Here is a 17,395-nt window from a genome sequence, read left to right as displayed (position 1 = left end):
GACACGGAGCGCGTCCATCCCTGCGGCCGCTCCAGGGACGAGGAGCGCGTCCATCTCTGCGACCGCTCCAGGGGCACGGAGCGCGTCCATCCCTGCGACCGCTCCAGGGACACGGAGCGCGTCCCTCCCTGCGGCCGCTCCAGGGGCACGGGGCGCGTCCCTCCCTGCGGCCGCTCCAGGGGCACGTGGCTCCTCCATCCCTGCGGCCGCTCCTGGAGCGCGTCCATCCCTGCGGCCGCTCCAGAGGCGCGGGGCGCATCCATCCCTGCGGGCGCCCCAGGAGCGCGTCCGTCCCTGGTGCCGCTCCTGTCTCCAGAGCCCGCCCCGCAGCTCCGTCCCGCCGGGCTGCGCTCCTCCCGACAAGCATTCCCAGCTCCCCTGGGTCCCCCTGTACATCCGTGTCACCCGTGTCCCTCCCCCGGCCCAGCCAGGTGCGCTCCCGGAGCAGGAGCCGGGACATCCAGCCATGCCCGTCGCTCTCCGCCACTTCCGCACGCCGGGAATCCCGAACAGCCCCGCTGTTCCCAGCTCCCAGCGCTGCCGGGACAGCCCAGTGCCCGGGCTCCTGGGCACTTGGCAGCCCAGGGACCCGCTGCGCCAAGGAAACACCGCAGGCCGTGGGGTTTGCATGTTTTAATGATGGTTTAGAGAGATGCGGATAGATGTGAGCTCACCGCAGAGCCGGGAGCTCAGGCATTCCCAGCCCCACATGCACAGGCTGGCGTGAGAGCAGCCGGGCACACGGTCCCGGGGCTGATCCTCGGCAGCGCCCCGTGTACCCCAAATCCTCTCAACACCAGGGTTTCCCAAGGGCTGCCACAGCAGACACGGTCATGGAGCACGATTATGAAGGGCACGGCGTTGCTCTCCCGGGAGAGAGCTGCGTGTGGAGAACGAGAAATGCTGGGAGCAGGGACATGCAAGCAGTCCTGAAGGGCACTGGTCACAGTCACCTGGATGAAATCGGCGATTGAGCCTTTCTTAGACTTCTCCGGCGTTCTCCATGGACTGTGGGATTTCAGCAGAAGCACAACATGACTAACTCGTATGGAACAAGCCTCATGGAAGTTACCTGAAACCCAGAGTCCAGTGGGACCAGACCCTGCTGGACAACGCAGCTGGAACACCTGGGCCAGAAATTCTTCATGGATGACATGAAGGGATACAACTAAGACTAGAGACATTCTGTGGTATGGTAGGTGTCTTCTGGAAACCCAGCAGTATCCTGGGTGAAAGCTCAGGAAAGAGAGTAAGACCTTTTCTATTGACCTTTTAGCTGAAATAAACTAGAAAACATTTATTGTTGTATATTCCTAAAAAAGAAACAAAACAGAAGTCTCACAGGGGCTTGTGAGCATCACTTGCAAGGTGCACCCAAGGCTGCAATGCCCAGGCCTCGGCCACACACACATCCTCTACTCCACCTTGTAGCTATAGGATTTTGGGCAAAACTTTAGGCACTGTGCTCTCTGTCCTTTATCATTTACCTTCTGTGCTTTACTTTGGGGGACACTCAGAGAAGGTGGAAAATACACATTTTACTCCAGAGGATGTTGCTTACTCCTGAAAAATTCAGCAAACAGAGGATTCAAGTGTCCTTGAAACTCTACCTTCCCCAAGCCCAGCTGGAAAGGCAGGGTATGAATAGCTGCATCATCTGTAGTTGTGGCTGTACCACCAAGCATTATCTAAACTTCCCTTCTGAGGAGAAGGATGGGTCCAGCCCCCAGAATCTGAGCACTTCTTGGTTCATTGGGATGGGGAAAATTTTCTGTTCTCATCTGCCCTAGTGTTTATGAGAGCTCAGACACATCCTTGATGAGAGCAATTGCTGTGAGATCTTCCCACTGCTGGATAAAAACCATGCAGTTTTAAAGCTCAGCTAAGCCAACATGAAAATGTCAACGGAGACGTGGTGAACTTTGCAATCTGAGTAACAACCCTTAACAGCCTGCATTTTACCTTGGTGAGTTACCACCACACTTCACCCGGACTGCAGTGAAATTCTGACACCTCTGTGCTATCAGAAGGTTAGAAAACCCAACCAATCCTTCCCCCAACATCCTTCTCCCTCCTTACCACTCAGCCCCTTCCCATCAGAACTGCCTGCTGCATGAAGAACTCTGAAATCTCCATCACAAGCAGAGGTGAGTACACCAAAATGCTGGGATCTTCTGAGGAGGGCAGAAATTCCATTGCTGCTTCACTTCCCATTACACACAGGCAGCTTGTAATCTCCACAGTGTTCTCCTGGTTGTTTGTTTGTTATGGGGAACAGGAACTGGTTTCTGTCCATGACCATCTCTCCCTGCCAGAGGGATGTGCTGGGCTCACGCTGCAAATTCAGACACACTTCACAAGTATATCTGACAGAGGTTTAGGTCATACTTGAAGCAGATGTTTGCTCTGAAATGCAGAGACCTCAAGGAATCTAACCTCTCCTTCTCCCTCCAAAGCACCTGATTTCTCAGATGTGTGGCAAACAGGAATGTCTCTCCCGGTCTACAAAACCTCACCCACCTTACCCCTTAGCTAAGATCAAGTTGTGGACTGTGTTCAGGGCAGAAGATTACAGTATTTGTCAAACAGATGAGAACAAAACTGGCTGGAACAAATGAGATTTGGGTAGAAAGATTTCAGGTCCAAGCCTCAAGTAAATAATGAAGGGGAAATCTGAGAGAAGAGCCTAAATTGATTGCAGTGCCTCAGAAGAAACTGAGATCAGGTTTCTGCTACTTGAAACACTCAGCACAAAAGTGATGCTCAAAATCCTACAGCCTGCTGCTGAGCTCTGAGGGGGTCTCTCTACCTCTTTTAAGCAGAATCCAACTGCCTCAGACTGGGACAATCACTGATCCAAATCTCAATAGGAAAAGGGATAGCTATAAATAAAGAAAATCACCTTCCTTGCTTGGGTTAATTCACCACCTGCAGTTCAGCACCCTTTACCAGCCATTGCCTGGGTGTTCAGCCAACCAGCTTGGAAAATGACCTAAGGAAACTGATTTCTTGGTGTTCCTGGTTTTAGGCACCAGGAGAGCTGGCTCCTTTCTATGTAACAGAGCAGGAACAAAGGAAAGGAGTCACCTATTTGGAGCTGAGCTAAGGCACTAATGATGCAGTAGGTGAGGAAAGGATAAACACAGCAGGAGGAGGACAACTCCATCTTCTCTCCACTCAATTCCCTTAAAAAACCCAATGTTATCTCTATAGAAAAGGAGGAGCTAATACAGCATTACAGTATCCCTGCTGGGGTTTCATTTTAAGGTTGTTCTGTTGTACTCCCAGAGAGATTTGTTTCAGGTATCAAAGTCACAGGAGCTGTTTCTAAAGTGGATTTTGGTGAATGCAGGCAGAGTTATCTGAGCAGCTCTGGCTCATCACAGCTCTGTGAGGATGCCTGTTTTGTTGTTTTTCCCTGTGGTCTCCCAGAAAATATGAAGCCTGTCTCTATCACTTTTTGGCATGTTACTGAGATAAGCCACCAGAGTGTGCTGACCCGAGGGGTGCAGTCTCTCCCTGTTCCCAGAGGTGGCAGCTGTGTCATCGTCACAGCTTGATGAAGATCGAGGATGACTGGCTCATCTTCTGCCCAGTGTCACTGAGGGGGAAAACGCTGGAGATGGCTACATCCACAATTCCTTGGCAGAGCTCTGCATACAGCTTCCTGAGAGATGAGACAGAGAGAGAGAATCAGATACCCAGGCAGGACAAGCCAGCAGATGCCTGGCCAATTTTGATGTTTTTATGTCGAAATGCGTTTTCCCAGCAAAATCTACAAGATCCTACTCCCATCCCAAGGAGTTTCAGGGGGGAAAATAGGGGGACAGCAGTATCTCTTCCACCTCCTCTCTGTTTACACCAACAAATATCTTCTTTTTCCATGGTGGTAATTCCCAGTATTGCTCCCTTTCACAAAGAACCACAAAACCCATTACCTATGTTTACAGTCAGAGGCTCTGGACCCTCAGGCCCCAGACTTGAATCTCCACAAGATGCAAACGGGCAGAAAACATCTCAGGGCTCCCTGTACCAAACTTCCAACTCAGGGAGCTGGGGTTTACTGCACCAGATGCTGTTCACACTGGAATGTGGACCAGAAGGGCTGCACTGATGCATTCCTGGTTTGATGAAATGCTGTGCTGGGGTGCAGCTCAGGGGCTCCACAGGACCCTGAGACATGTGGGACGTGTTTCACCATGGCACAGCAGGATTAGGGAGAAGAGAGACAAGGTGTTTGAGTTAACAACAGCTTCATTTTCTGCTGGAGGAAATGCACGTGTAACCTCCCTGAATGTGCTGGCATCTGGCACATATTTAGTACCAAACCTGTTTTTCCCAGGATTAACAATGTCTTTACTCCATGTCACTCGGTTTATGTGACAGTGAGATGTTTTTTTTTCAGCTCCTGGGAATGTTATGACTTACAGCAGCCATTTTTTTCCTCTTTAAACGGGAGCTGTGTGATACAAGCGCTACAAATAAAAATAACCCTGAACAGGAGAAGTCACAAATAGCCAAAACCTACCTCAGCTGCTTTCAATCTTCCAAGTGCCCAACAAAGCCCTTGCTCTGCTCTTCCAAGAGGCACAAAACAAACAAGGCATTGCTGCAATCCAAATCCACCCAGCAACAGCCAAGTTCTACCCTTACAGCAAGACACAGAGGTGCAAGGCAGTCATTGCACCATGATGCACATGGGCAATCCTGGACACAGAAAGCTCCCCAAGCTCTAGCCCTGAAAAAGCTCCTCAACAGGCTGTCTGGTAAGGTTTGACCTGCATTTTTTTGTCTACTGTTAGTGATGATCTAACCTAATTTAATCAACATCTAATCTGATCAAATTCTAATGCAGCGATGTACAGCCTGTTCTGTTTTTCTGGGTTTTTTTAATATGATACAGATGCTCACTTAGCAAACATTTCTGGTCTCCTGCAGCTGTCTCAGTCATGTAATACAGCACTTTCTGCTGTGCCTACACAGAGATGTTCATGGCCAGGGCTGTTTGGCTGTTCCTGCCTCCCTGTGGCTGCTGGAAGAAGCTATAACCTGATTTCTGTGATACCAAAAGGGTTAATTCAATTTTTACTGTGCCTGTGAACTCTTAGCAGAGAAACAAGGCATGCAAAATCTGCTTTCCCAGCAAGGATGGCTGGAAGGTGAGAAGACATCTAGCTCAGGAATGCAGGCACAGCCAAAACAAGGACTTAATCTGGGAACCTGGGGAGAGTTTTTGGTAATGGGCAAATTGTAACATGCATGTAGTGACTGAATGTAAGCAAGACACTTGTAAATCACATGGACACAAAGTCAGGAGTTATCCCTGTGTGATTTGAATAAATGATGCTCTTCTTAACACTAAATTGGTGTTGAGTCTTTATTCCTTAGGTTTTCAGAGATTTGGTAACATCTGCAGCATGTACAGTGTGCTCTGTGGTCCTGCTGCCTGCAAATTGAGTCACTCACTTCCAGCTGCTGCCCTTAATGCTCCTCATTTAACATGTGCTCATATAAAGAGCAGCCACCAGTGGTGCCACAACAGAGACTGAGAAACAATCTGACTCCCAAAACATTAAATCTGCAAACATAACTTCAACCCAAAAGCAGTAAAAATGACCCAAGTGATATTTTTAGTGCCCCATCCCACATGGGAAAGAAGCTGGGGGATGCCAAACACAGAGAGAAGAGTAATGAACCCAAACTGACTGGCACTTGGGAGTCCAGTGTTAGCCTGGAAAACTCCCTCACCATTCATTTTCTTTCACCTTTTTCACTTGGAGCTGGGACACAGCCATGTTTTGGGTGAGGCATGTGAATGGTGGCATCAAAAGGGTGTTCCAGAAACTGATTTACTCACTGGGCACATGCTGGGGCCCCATTGACTTCAATCAGCCAGACCTTCAGCTCCTCATCCACCATGAAGTCAAAGCCAAAGAGCTGGAAGCTCTGGTAGTGAAGATGCTTCGTGCTGATTGCAGGCTCTATACACATAAGGCAGCTTCTGTGAAGGGAGAAACAGGAGCTCAGGGTTAAGGCTGCTGTGGACAGGTTAGGTAGGAGGGGTTGCCCTGGAACTCTCCCAAATCACAAGTTATGTCCAACACATGCCATGCAAGTGAGATTCCATGAAAATCCATGTGGGGACACCCCTGAGTTAACTCACAAAGAGCTGGAGAGCATCCCCCCTCACCACTGGGTCAGGCAAGCTGAAAAACATGATGTGCAATGCCACCAAGGGCTGCAGCAGGTCCCCAGGAATTGCCACTGGATGCTCCTTTGCCTTCAAGTCCCTCAAAGATCACGCCACATCTTTTTTAGCGCAATTAACAGCAGTGGGGTACTGGCAAAGCAAATCCCTTCATGAAGGACTGTTTTGTCAAACCTGGATTCTCTGCAGCACCAAGATCTCTCTCCAGGCAGAGAGTGCCCAGGAAGGAATTGGGCTGAGTAAGATGACCCAGGCAACAGCCATGTGCTGTGCTGGCTGATGGTGGGGGAAGCATCCAGAGTCTGCACACTTGAGTTCACCTTCACCTCCCCTCTATCACCTTTATGCCTTTCTTAATCTCAGCCTCTCCAGCCCTCTCCTCCCTTTTCACTCCATCCTTCTCCAGCCACAGCTGGCAAATCACAGAGACGTGGACACACACCACTGAGGCAACAGCACTTATGGTGGTACCTTCTCACTGAGCAGTGACATGGGGCTATTTATGGCCTTATCCTAAATTTCTGCAATTGAAACCCTTTCCTTCTTGCTCCGTGTCCATACTCCCTGTCCCTGAAGGGTTTTGCCCTCCTCAGCAGCAGGCAGCTGGCTACCTTATGATGTGTTTGATTTGCAGTAAGATGCTGTTCTCAAGCGTTGTGTTCAGGGCATCCATCAGATACTGGTTGAACTCCTCAAAGAACATTTCGTTCCCTTCCTCGTAGCGCCCGTAGTTTTTGGAATATTCCTTCTGGATGCAGTGATTGGTCAAGTGGCAGGTTTTGTCCTGGAAGTTAGCACTGTTATATGGTTCTGAAGAGGTCCGCAGGACACCCTCTCTGTAGAGGTAGATATTATATTGATGATCCACGAGAACCCAGCTCCTGGGGGAACAAACAGGAGGACAAATTCTACTCTCAGTGGCTCCCAAAGAAACAGCATGAACAAGAAAACTGCTGTTACAAAGGCAGGAGAGGTTACCTGATGTCAAACTTGCGATGCCCTGGCTCTAAAAGTAGAGGATTCTCCAGGTACTTCTGAATCACGTGCACTTGTCCCTGCTCATCGATGAAGTCCAGGAGCTCTGAAGCCTCTGAGGAAATCAGGATCCCTTCCCCTGGCACAGAAAGTTGAAGGCAAAATTAGGTAGAGGATCCTTCTACCTTTGTTGGAGCTTTTTCAGGCCCCCAGTGGCTCATTAGCTCAAAAAGCAACACGCAGGAACACGTGGCTCCAGGGTCAGCAATGGCACAGCCACTCCATGGGAATGAATCTGTGGAGGGATCTCTTCCTTGCCACCCCCAGAAACCAGCCCTGCTGCAAATGGGAACCAAGGGGATCTACAGGGCACAGCCTGCCCAGGGCATGTCTGCAGGGGGGTGGCTGCTGAGGTGAGAGGAGATGCACAGCAGACAGGGACCTGGGCAAGCAGGGAGGCAGCTGCTTGGCTTGGGGGCATTCTGGTTTCTTTTATGTCTTTTTCTTTCTTCCTATCTAGGCTTGGCACGGGTAGGAGGATGTGGTAGTGGTTGTATTTGGCACTTGGCAAATTTGGTTTTGTTTTTCCCTGGTTTTCAGCAGTTTAGAGAGAACAGGAAGTTTGGCACATTATCTGTAAAGATTTCTGCCCTTCTTTTTTATTTGGGGACGGAGATTTGTGGGACTTTTTATCCCAGACTCAAGACTTTCTTTCCCTGTCTGGCATCTCTGGCTGCCAGAGGCAGTCACACATGCACACTTGTGCAGTGCTGCCCTGCTCACTGAATTCACTTAAGTTATTATTAAAATCATTGCTGAATAAGGAAAAGTACCATTTTAAATTGCTCATCCGTGTACTCAGTGTTCCAGCTGTGGAAGCTCTTCATTAAAAAAATGAACTGTGCCATTTAAACACTCCCACATTTTGGCTGAAGCTGTCACTGTTCATCACTTGCAAGAGTCCAAATAGCAAACTTCTGTTGCAGAGCACTGAAGAGAACCCATTTTCCTTCTGGGATTTCATAAAGGAAGGGCATGGTGCCAGGAGGGATAAGCCAGCTCAGGTAGAGTTATCAAACCCTCCTCTGGCACTATGCCCATTCTTGAGGTATTAAGTTTTCTGGACTAAACCTGACTACTTAGTCTTAATTTTGTGCTGAGTGTTTTTGATGAAATACTGTGCAAAAAAAAGCCCACTCTTCAAGGGGGCATCAGAGGGGTAACAGAGGTTTGAAGCACAGGCAGGGTTTGACAGGATCATTCAACAAAAAATGCTCCTAGCTGTGATTTCTGTGATTCCTGTCAGCACAGCCCTGCAGCTACTCCCACTGCTGCATCCTCTGCTCAGCTTTCCAGCTCTACTCTCCTCTCATTCATCCCAGCACCCTCCACTGAAAGGAAGCCTGAAATTAAAGTATCTCACCCATGATTTATGCAGAGGGCAAGATTTTTTAGTCTCCTGATCACAGCAGAGCAAGGCAGAACCTTGCACTGGCAAAACTTCAGGCTGTGCACTGGGGAAAGGAGGGAAACAACATCCCTAAGCCAGCAAAGCTGCTGCAGTGGGGAGATCAGCAGGCACCTGCTCCACATGGACAGATGGCAAACCCAGGGGAGGGTCAGGGCAGCCACCCAGTGAGGCAGCAAAGCAGCTTATGTGGGGCAGCTGGCAAAGAAAACACCAAAACCTCCAGCCACAGCTGCCAACCCTTCAAATGTTTGACTCAGGGCATCCTAAACCTTGAGTTTTCCTGTTACTGATGGATGACTAAGCTTCTGTTAGACCTGTCCCAAGACAAGGGCTGTGCCTGAGCTGTATCTTTCTTGGTAATTAGCATGAACAAGCTTTCTTCTTCATCAGAAGTAATCCCCAGACATATAAAACTTCCCCCTAGAAGATTACCCCCTAGAAGATGAGACTCTGCTTTCCACTTGAATTTGCAGCAGCACAGTGATGAATACAAAAGGCTACTCTGCTTTAGGGCAGAAAAGACGGGATCACATGTGCATGAAGTATCTGAAGAGCCTGCACCTGCTCAGCCTGCAGCAGACCACAGCAACCGCCTTTCCAAATGCCCAGATGGATTTTTCTGCCAGTTTACCCCATAGAAACACATTCTTGCACTGGCATAACAAAAGGACTCATCTCCCCTTCATTCCTGATGAAAACAAGGATACTCTTCCAATTCTTCTTGGTGACACAGCCAAGAGAGCAGGACAGAGAGGGAAGCTGGTGTAAAGGACAGTTTTATGGTGCAGCCAGCTCTGGCTTTCACATTCTCTTTTCTGCAAGGCTGCATGCAAAGTGACTCTGCAAAGATGAGTAATGGGGCTTGTTCTCTCTGAAAAGACCAGGTCCCTCCTCAGGCTGGGCTCTGCTGCACACACAGCAAGGTAAGTTTTTAAACATAGCCATTCTAACAAAAAAAAGTGCCCACGATAAGACCATAACTGACAGAGAGCACACAGTCACCAAAGCCCTGCATTTAGAGCTGTGTCCAGCCACCTCACAGCTCCTTATTTCTGCAGAGTGAGTGATGGAATGACCCTGGAACAAGGAAGGACACATTATCACTGGGGTATCTGTTTGTCCTACTCAGATTAAATGGACAGACAGACACTGCATTGATTGTCTGTGCTCTGGTACCTTCCCCTGAGGCCTGGGTACAACTGTGACGCACTGAGCTCGTGGCTGCTCATTGTGACCACAGGCAGGCCACTGGCACCAGGCATGTGAGTCTGGCTGAAAGACAAGCAGGATTTGCACCCAGGAGAAGGCAAGTTAAGCTGCAGCACGGGGAGCTGGGCTCCTTGCCCTTGCAGGCTACTGTCCTGCCTGCTGACTGCCTCCCTGTATCCTGTTCTGCTCCCTCTAACCTGCTCTCCACATTCCCCCCACTTGCTGGTCCCTGCTGTGTCGCAGACATCTTTTAGGAAAAAACCTTTCCTTAAGATTTTTCCTCCTGAGAAGCTGAGAGGCCTCAGGAACAAAATGTAAACAATGGTTATCTGCTGCTGTGGAATGCAACAGGTGGATCCATGATTGGCCCATGCTGGATATTTGTAATTAATGGCCAATCACAGCCCAGTTGGCTCAGACAGAGAGCCAAGCCACAAACCTTTGTTATCATTCTTTGCTATTCTATTCTTAGCTGGCCTTCTGATGAAACCTTTTCTTCTATTTTTTTAGTACAGTTTTAATGTTATATATATAATAAAATAATAAATGAAGCCTTCTGAAACATGGAGTCCGATCCTTGCTCTTCCCTCATCCAATAACCCCTGTGAACACAGTCACACTGCTGCCTTCTCCCCACAGCACATTCCCACACTTTGAGGTGCATGTTCATGTCCTAGGCAGCACATGCACACACCCCTGCCTGTCTGGCATGGCCAGTGGAGCCCTTCACAGACACATCAGCTCAGCCAAACCCTGTGACCCTACAGATCATGCAAAAAGAGTGAGGAATGATGAGGAGCAGCTCCTGGTGCTGGAGAACGAACCTTTGGCACCAGCAGAGGACTTGGCTATCCACACGTTGCCCTCGTTGCCCTCGCGGCGCCGGTTGTAGGCGGCCAGGAACACTTCCCGCTCGTCCGTCCTCGAGTTGTTGATGAGATGGCGAATTCCATTCTGGGCTGGAGCCACCGGGGTCTTCAGGTTTGTTGGGTAAATCACATAGGACTCAGGGAACCACGTGCAGGACTCCGACAGCTCGGGGCTTGTCTTGATGAGCCTGGGTGAACACAGACAGGCTGTTAATGTCCAGGGCGTCCCCACCTGCATGGGGCCTTTCTAATAAAGAAAAATCATCATTAACTGGGCTCTTTTGCTTGATGATGAATGGCAGCTTATGGATAGTCTGTGCTAAATTATCCTGTTTTCCTTAGACCCTTCAAATTAGGGTTTTATTAAAGATATCATGGCAACCCCAGCCCACAGCAAAGCACTGCTCTTTGAAGCAGAACCTGCATGCTTTCATTAAACATTTTACTGATATCATGAAACTAACAGCTGAGAAGTTTTCCCATAACTAAAGCTGGTGCTGCATTCCCTGCACAAGGGAACTGAGGAGGGATTTTCACTGACATGGCTCAGGGCAGGAAGGATCACAGCTGGAAAAAGGAAAGCCAGAGCAGTAATGCTGTCTGTGCTGGTGCTTAGCCCTTGATCCCATTCCCACTGAGACAGGACCAGGTGTCCCAGCTGTGTATGGGACACCTCTGGGAAGCCACAGAAAGCAAGGGCACAGCTGAATGTTTCACATCCCAAGGTGTCTGGAATCCCTCAGGCACATCTCTCTGGAGACAGCAGCAAATTCCTGTTAGCAGAGCTCAGGCCTGTTTTCTTTCCAAGTCAAGGGAGCTGCCTGCCTCTCCAAATGCCTGTGCTTTGCTTAAAGCCAAAAGTGGAGTTCATGAGGTGCTGACTCTCTGTGCATTTGTGCCTCTCTGCTGGGATGGCAGTGAGTCAGTGGCACTTTGGGAGCCCTGAGGAATGTCATTTGTTGTCCTGTGGTTTCCTAGGTAGCTTGATGCATGCTTGACCCTAGAGTTAAAAAGGTCAGCCAGGCTGCAGGATATAAAACCAGGTGTGCAAGTGCTTTCAGCACTCCAGGTAACAGGCTAAAGAGGAATTCATCTGAGGAGTGCTCTAAGTGCTTGTTTAAAAATACTCTGCCCCTTTCTGACAAACACCATCACCACTGCCAGGAAATAACTGGGAAGAGGCTCTTTGCAGAGGAAGGAGAGGCCTTGGATCAGCACACCCAGCCTGCAGGACTGCATTAGTGAGAGGCAGCACAGACTGTAATGGGCAATCAAAGGAGACCAAAAGCTCTGCCATAAAGCTACAGAGTTTGCACAGGGACAGGGTTATTTACCATGAAAGTTCATCCACATTTCCCCAGGAGACCCTGGCATGGCAGGTCATGCAGAAATAACTCCCAGAGCTCTTCCTGGAGATGTCTCCAAGCATTTGTTTGACCAACAAATCTGATTAGCTAAAGGCACATTAGTGTCTCTTCTCTGTATGGAACAGAGAATAAAAGGAGAAGGTTTTAATTAAATGTCTACAAGGAGAAAGAGCAGATTCGTTTGGGTTTCTTTTTCCCTTTTGATTTGGCTCTAATCTGATTCAATACAGTCCATGGTTTCAAGTAGATAGAACTCAGTGGAAATGGCATTTCCCCCGAGGTTACAGAGAGGCCTTTGTGCACACAAACAGCTCCAGAGAGCAGCCCAGGAGCCTGAAGACAGCACATGCACAGGGCAGCTGTTGTGTGAAATACCCTCCAAACAGGTTCAACACTCAACAAGTGTTAGAAGGGAAACTTCTGCCAAGCCCATCTGACATTTCAGTGGATTTCTTACTTCACCAGAGATGCTTTGCGGCACAGTTTGTCTGCTCCCCTGTAGTAATTCACCAGCTGCACAAGTCCAGGTTCGTGGCCTGAGAAGGGGAAACAGAGGTCAGACAAACTCCAAAATGAACAAAGGCAAAGCAGCTGCTTCGTGCAAAGGACCTGTGCAGTAGGGGAAAAGAAAGGAGGCTGTTTCCTTGCCCTGCATTACAGAAACAGGTTGCAAATTGCTCCCTGTGGTTTCTTTCATTTAGTTATAAAAAACGATGCAGTTACCCACTTGCTTTTAATCTGACACATCCATCTTGCAAAGGAAAATAATTTTTTCCTAATTCACACTGGGAACTGGGAGGTGCTCTCCATCTGCTGGTGTAAGCTTGTAAGAACCAAGATTTCAGTCACTGTTAAATACAGGTGGAGGATGCAGGGAAACACACCCTGACACAAAGATCACAGCTCAGCAAAGGGCCTTTTTGCTTTGTCATGTACAGCACGATTCCCTCTTGGGCCTGAGACCACAAAACACTGGGAAACACTGAAAAACTTGGAGCCTTGCTTCTTTCTAGCAGTTTGCAACAAGACCTGTTGGACACCTGAGGTGAGGAGGAATCTCTGGGAGTCTCTGCTCCAACCTCTTGTCCGAAGTCTGAGCATCTCCAAAGACAGATACTGACTTTAAGTCCTTGTCCCAGGGCTTGGCTGTGTCCCCTTGACTATACTGGTGGCCCTTCCTATAGTAACTCCAGATGTTTAAGTCTTCACCTTTTCACAGGACAGAAACACTCGTGCTCAGCTGGAAGCTCCCTGAGAGGGACCAGAATCCTGAAAAAGGATTTAGGGTTTTACTTATCCTCCTTGGTACCTGCCTGGGAAAAAAGGCCTGGAGCAAACATTACCTTAAACACCAGGCAGCTGCAAGATCACAGAGAGGGAATATCTATTTTCAGCCTGAATGTCACTTCCCTGACCTGGGTCACTTTTATTCACAAATCTTTAAATACAAGATAGCTGAAAACCATCCTGCAGAAAAGCTCTGTAGCTTCAGGCACTTCAAGGTGCATCCAGCACAGGCAGGTTTTTTTCTACTGAAAAGAAAATAATAAAAGCCCTCAAATTTTCTTCTGTTTCCAGTTTATCCTGGGGAGATGCATCCTCACTGGGCTCCTGAGCATTGCCATGGAGCAGTGGGCTGCAACACAGAGTTGGGTGGCCAGCAAAGAGGGACCACAAGGCAGGAAGGGAAACTTCTGGAGCACGTTATGAGGTCTGCAGCACGCATTTAGTGGGATTAAAAAGCTGCCAAGGCACTGACCAAAGTGGCAATCCTCTCCTGGCCAGCAGAGCATGGAGCCCAGCATCCCCTGCTATATGAGCCTCTTCCTCCTTTCCATCCCCTCAGCACAAACTGCTTTTCTCCTAGATGAGGACACAGCTTAAGGGCACAATCCCTCAGGAATTAGGTTATCAGTGAGAGCTGCAGAGGTCCCTGCAGCTGGGCAGAAGCAGTGGTGCATGCTGAGTCCCCACTTCTCTCCATGATCCAGCTTAGGCCCTGAGTAATGCAAATCCCTACAGTTCCCTGAATTAATGTCTGCTTCCACTGAGTAGAGCCCCTAGGAAAACCAAGCCAGCTTTGATGCAACAGTTGCTCAGGAAGAAGATAGAGCTTTTTGGAAAATGCACCAAAATAACCATGTTATTTCTGGTCTGACTCTACTGATTTCAGGCAACCAGTTCCTGCTATAGGAGGATGGTTTAAAGATGCCATTGCCAAAGCATGGCCCCTCTCCATGGGTTATAGACATGGCTTGGCTGTGAGAAATGGTTTGAGGTTTTTGTGCATCCCATGGCAACACATGCTGGAGAGCTCAGGGAAGCTCTTCCATCACTCCAGGACACTTTTAGAGGATGGAAGGGGTTAGTCAGAGATGGCCACAAGCCCACCACAGCTGGATGTGCTGTGCATGCCCACTCTCAAGGAACTGCACTCATTCTGCAATGAGGCCTGATGCTCACAGGTCCTCCATGCTGAGCAAGTTAAAGCACAGGTCTGCCTGCTGTGCCTGCTGCAAGCACATGTGAGCATCCTCATTGCCTGAGCCTCTCCTCATGTCTCCCTGCCTGCTGCAGACACTGGCAGTGACCAGATGGCACTGCCATGTGATGGGGACTTTCCACTCACCAGTGTGCAGGAGACAAGGGAGAGGTGCTGGAACTGGTGACTTGCAAATTGTTAAGAGCAGCCAGAGATGGGTCTCGGCTGCAAGAAAGGGGCTGCAAGAAAGGGGCTGCAAGGCCATCTTGCACCAGAGCTGCTGGACTGAGGGGGCTCTGCCTCTTCTGATGTTCATGCAGCCAGAAGCAGTGCTGCAAAACCACCCCAGAAAGACAGAAACCAGGGCCAAGATGACAGTGCAGCCCCGCTCCCTGCCACGCCCTGCAACACCGCCAGTGCCTGCCTTGGCTCTCCTGTTCCTGGGCACTCTCCCTCCCTGCTCCCGGGCTCTGCACCATCCAGCAGGGCACAGGGCCAGGGGGGCTGTGCCATGGGGCAGCACCGGCATGGCAGGCAGGGCACAAACCTACACAGAGCCCTGCACGGTGGCAGGGTGACACTGGGGGTCAGGCAGCAGGGGAAAAGGTGGTGGGGCAGCGGTTTTAGGGGGCTCAGCACACACAGAGCCTCTGCAATTACCCACACCCTGCTCCAGACAGGGACAGCGCTGTCACCCTCACCGAGCCCTGCAGAGGCACATCCCCACCAGCTCTCTCTGGAGTGAAGGTGTGAACGTGCCTGGCTTAGCCGTGTTCCTGCTGCCTGAGACAGGAGGCAGAACAGCTCTAAGCCCGATACCACATAAGCTCAGCACCGCAGTGTCCCTGCCCAGCAGCAGGCAGGCGATGACACCGGAGCCACCGCGGCCCCACAAAGGCACCGCCGCTTGTCCGGATCTCCCCGCAGCGGAGCGAGCGGCCCCAAGGGCACCGCTGCAGGGCAAGGAAGGCGCTCCTGGGCTGCACCAGAGGGGCGCCGGGATCCCCAGCTCTGCCGCATGTCATGGGGGAATCTCCGGGTGACCCGCGTGTCACCCCCCCCTCCCCGCCCTTTCCACTGCTTCACTACATCACAGGCCTCAAGCCGGGCGGGTGTTTGGGGGAACCCGGTGAAATCACTCTCGGGGAGCTTGGGAAAGGATCCTTCGAGCCCCGGCTGGCGGCAGCAGGGCTCGCAGAGAGCCGGCTGCGCGGAGACCCCGCGGGGCCTGAGCTTTGTTTGGGCGCCGGGGCGGCCGCCGAGCCGCGGGGACAGCGACAGGGACGGGGCGGGGAGCGGGGCCGGGGCCACTGCAGCCCCAACCGCGGGGGCTCCGAGAGGCTGCGGCGACCCGCGGGGACGCTGCCCTGCGGCGGGGGACACCGGGGACGGGCGGGCACAGCCGCAGCCACGGACCGAGGGGGAGCGGGGAGCGCCGGGCGCCGCGGCTGCCGGCGGCGGGGCGGGCGCGGGGAGGAGCCTTACCCAGCCTGCCGAAGGGGAGCCGGTTCCTCTCGCCCAGCATGAGGTTGAAGCGGGGGTTGTCCCTGCGGAGGCGCCGCCACTGCCCGCTGGCCAGCAGCAGCCGGCTCACCTCGGTGTACACGCTGCTGCCCTCGTCCCGCACCACGAAGGTGTACATGGCGGCGGGGCGGGGGGGAAGGGGCTCCCCGCCCTACCCCCGGCGGCTCATGGGGCCCCGCCGCAGCCCAGGCAGGGCCTTGCGCGGCCGCCGCCGCCCGGCCCGGCTCCGCATGGCCGGGGCCGCCGCCCCCGCGCACCGCCCGACAGCCTGCCCAGGCGGGGACTGACCCGGAACCAGAACCGCCCTCCCGAGCCCGATCCTGGGCCCGAGCCGGCTCCGGCTCCTGCTCCTCCCCGCCCCGTTACGCCGTGCAGCCGCCGGGGCGGGGCGTGCGCCCGCTGGGGGCCGGGCCAGCGTCTCCGGGGCGTGACACCGGCCGGCATCTGACACTGCCCGGGATCTGTCACTGCCCGGGATCTGACACCGGCCGGGATCTGTCATTGCCCGGGATCTGCCACTGCCCGGGATCTGCCACTGCCCGGGATCTGTCACTGCCCTGATCTGACACTGCCCGAGATCTGACAGTGCCCGGGATCTGTCACTGCCCTGATCTGACACTGCCCGGGATCTGACACCGCCCGGGATCTGACACCGCCCGGGATCTATCACTGCCCGGGATCTGTCACTGCTCGGAATCTGACACTGCCCTGATCTGACACTGCCCGGGATCTGACACCGCCCGGGATCTATCACTGCCCGGGATCTGTTACTGCCCTGATCTGACACCGGCCGGGATCTGGCACTGCCCGGGATCTGGCACTGCCCTGATCTGACACTGCCCGGGATCTGTCACTGCTCGGAATCTGACACTGCCCGGGATCTGGCACTGCCCGGGATCTGTCACCGGCCGGGATCTGTCACCGGCCCGGTTCTGTCACCGGCCCCGCCGCTCCCCGGTGTGACTCGGCCCGGGGTGTCCCCTGTCACCCAGGCTCGGTGCCTGCAGGCTCCGCTGCCCTCCGGTGCTCAGGACCCCTGGGGGATGCTCACCCCCGGCCGTGGGTGTCGGTGCTCAGCTCTGAGCCAGGAGATCTCCTCCTTCCTAATCCATTTGACTCTTCCAATCACTCCTTATCTTCTCTTACATTGCTACCTAATTTGATCCTTCTGCTTATGGAAAGGTCTTCTTGTTTGTAACCACCACCTCTGTCTTTCTCACAAACAAACCTGCAGCAGGCCAAAGGTATCTCACAAAGTCAAAACCTGGAAGTCAGATTTCCTCCCCAGAA

The 17,395-nt window shown here is 51.9% G+C and overlaps 1 protein-coding gene across 1 annotated transcript; it reads right to left on the bottom strand.

The window, feature by feature from the left end:
- Positions 1-2,400: 2,400 nt before the first annotated feature.
- TTL (tubulin tyrosine ligase) lies at positions 2,401-16,270 on the bottom strand. The gene is made up of 7 exons (XM_054290320.1): positions 16,067-16,270; positions 12,557-12,635; positions 10,688-10,920; positions 7,187-7,322; positions 6,820-7,089; positions 5,858-6,001; positions 2,401-3,667 (listed from the first exon to the last, which is right to left on the bottom strand). The coding sequence occupies exons 1-7, from the start codon at positions 16,221-16,223 to the stop codon at positions 3,550-3,552; spliced, it is 1,137 nt and encodes a 378-aa protein (XP_054146295.1). The 5' UTR covers positions 16,224-16,270; the 3' UTR covers positions 2,401-3,549.
- Between the last annotated feature and the right edge of the window lie 1,125 nt (positions 16,271-17,395).

This window comes from Melozone crissalis, unplaced genomic scaffold (genome assembly GCF_028551555.1).
Source record: "Melozone crissalis strain CALT ecotype California unplaced genomic scaffold, PUWL_Pcris_2 ptg000081l_1, whole genome shotgun sequence".
Lineage (NCBI taxonomy): Eukaryota > Metazoa > Chordata > Aves > Passeriformes > Passerellidae > Melozone > Melozone crissalis.
This window is presented reverse-complemented; position numbering and strand designations above follow the sequence as displayed.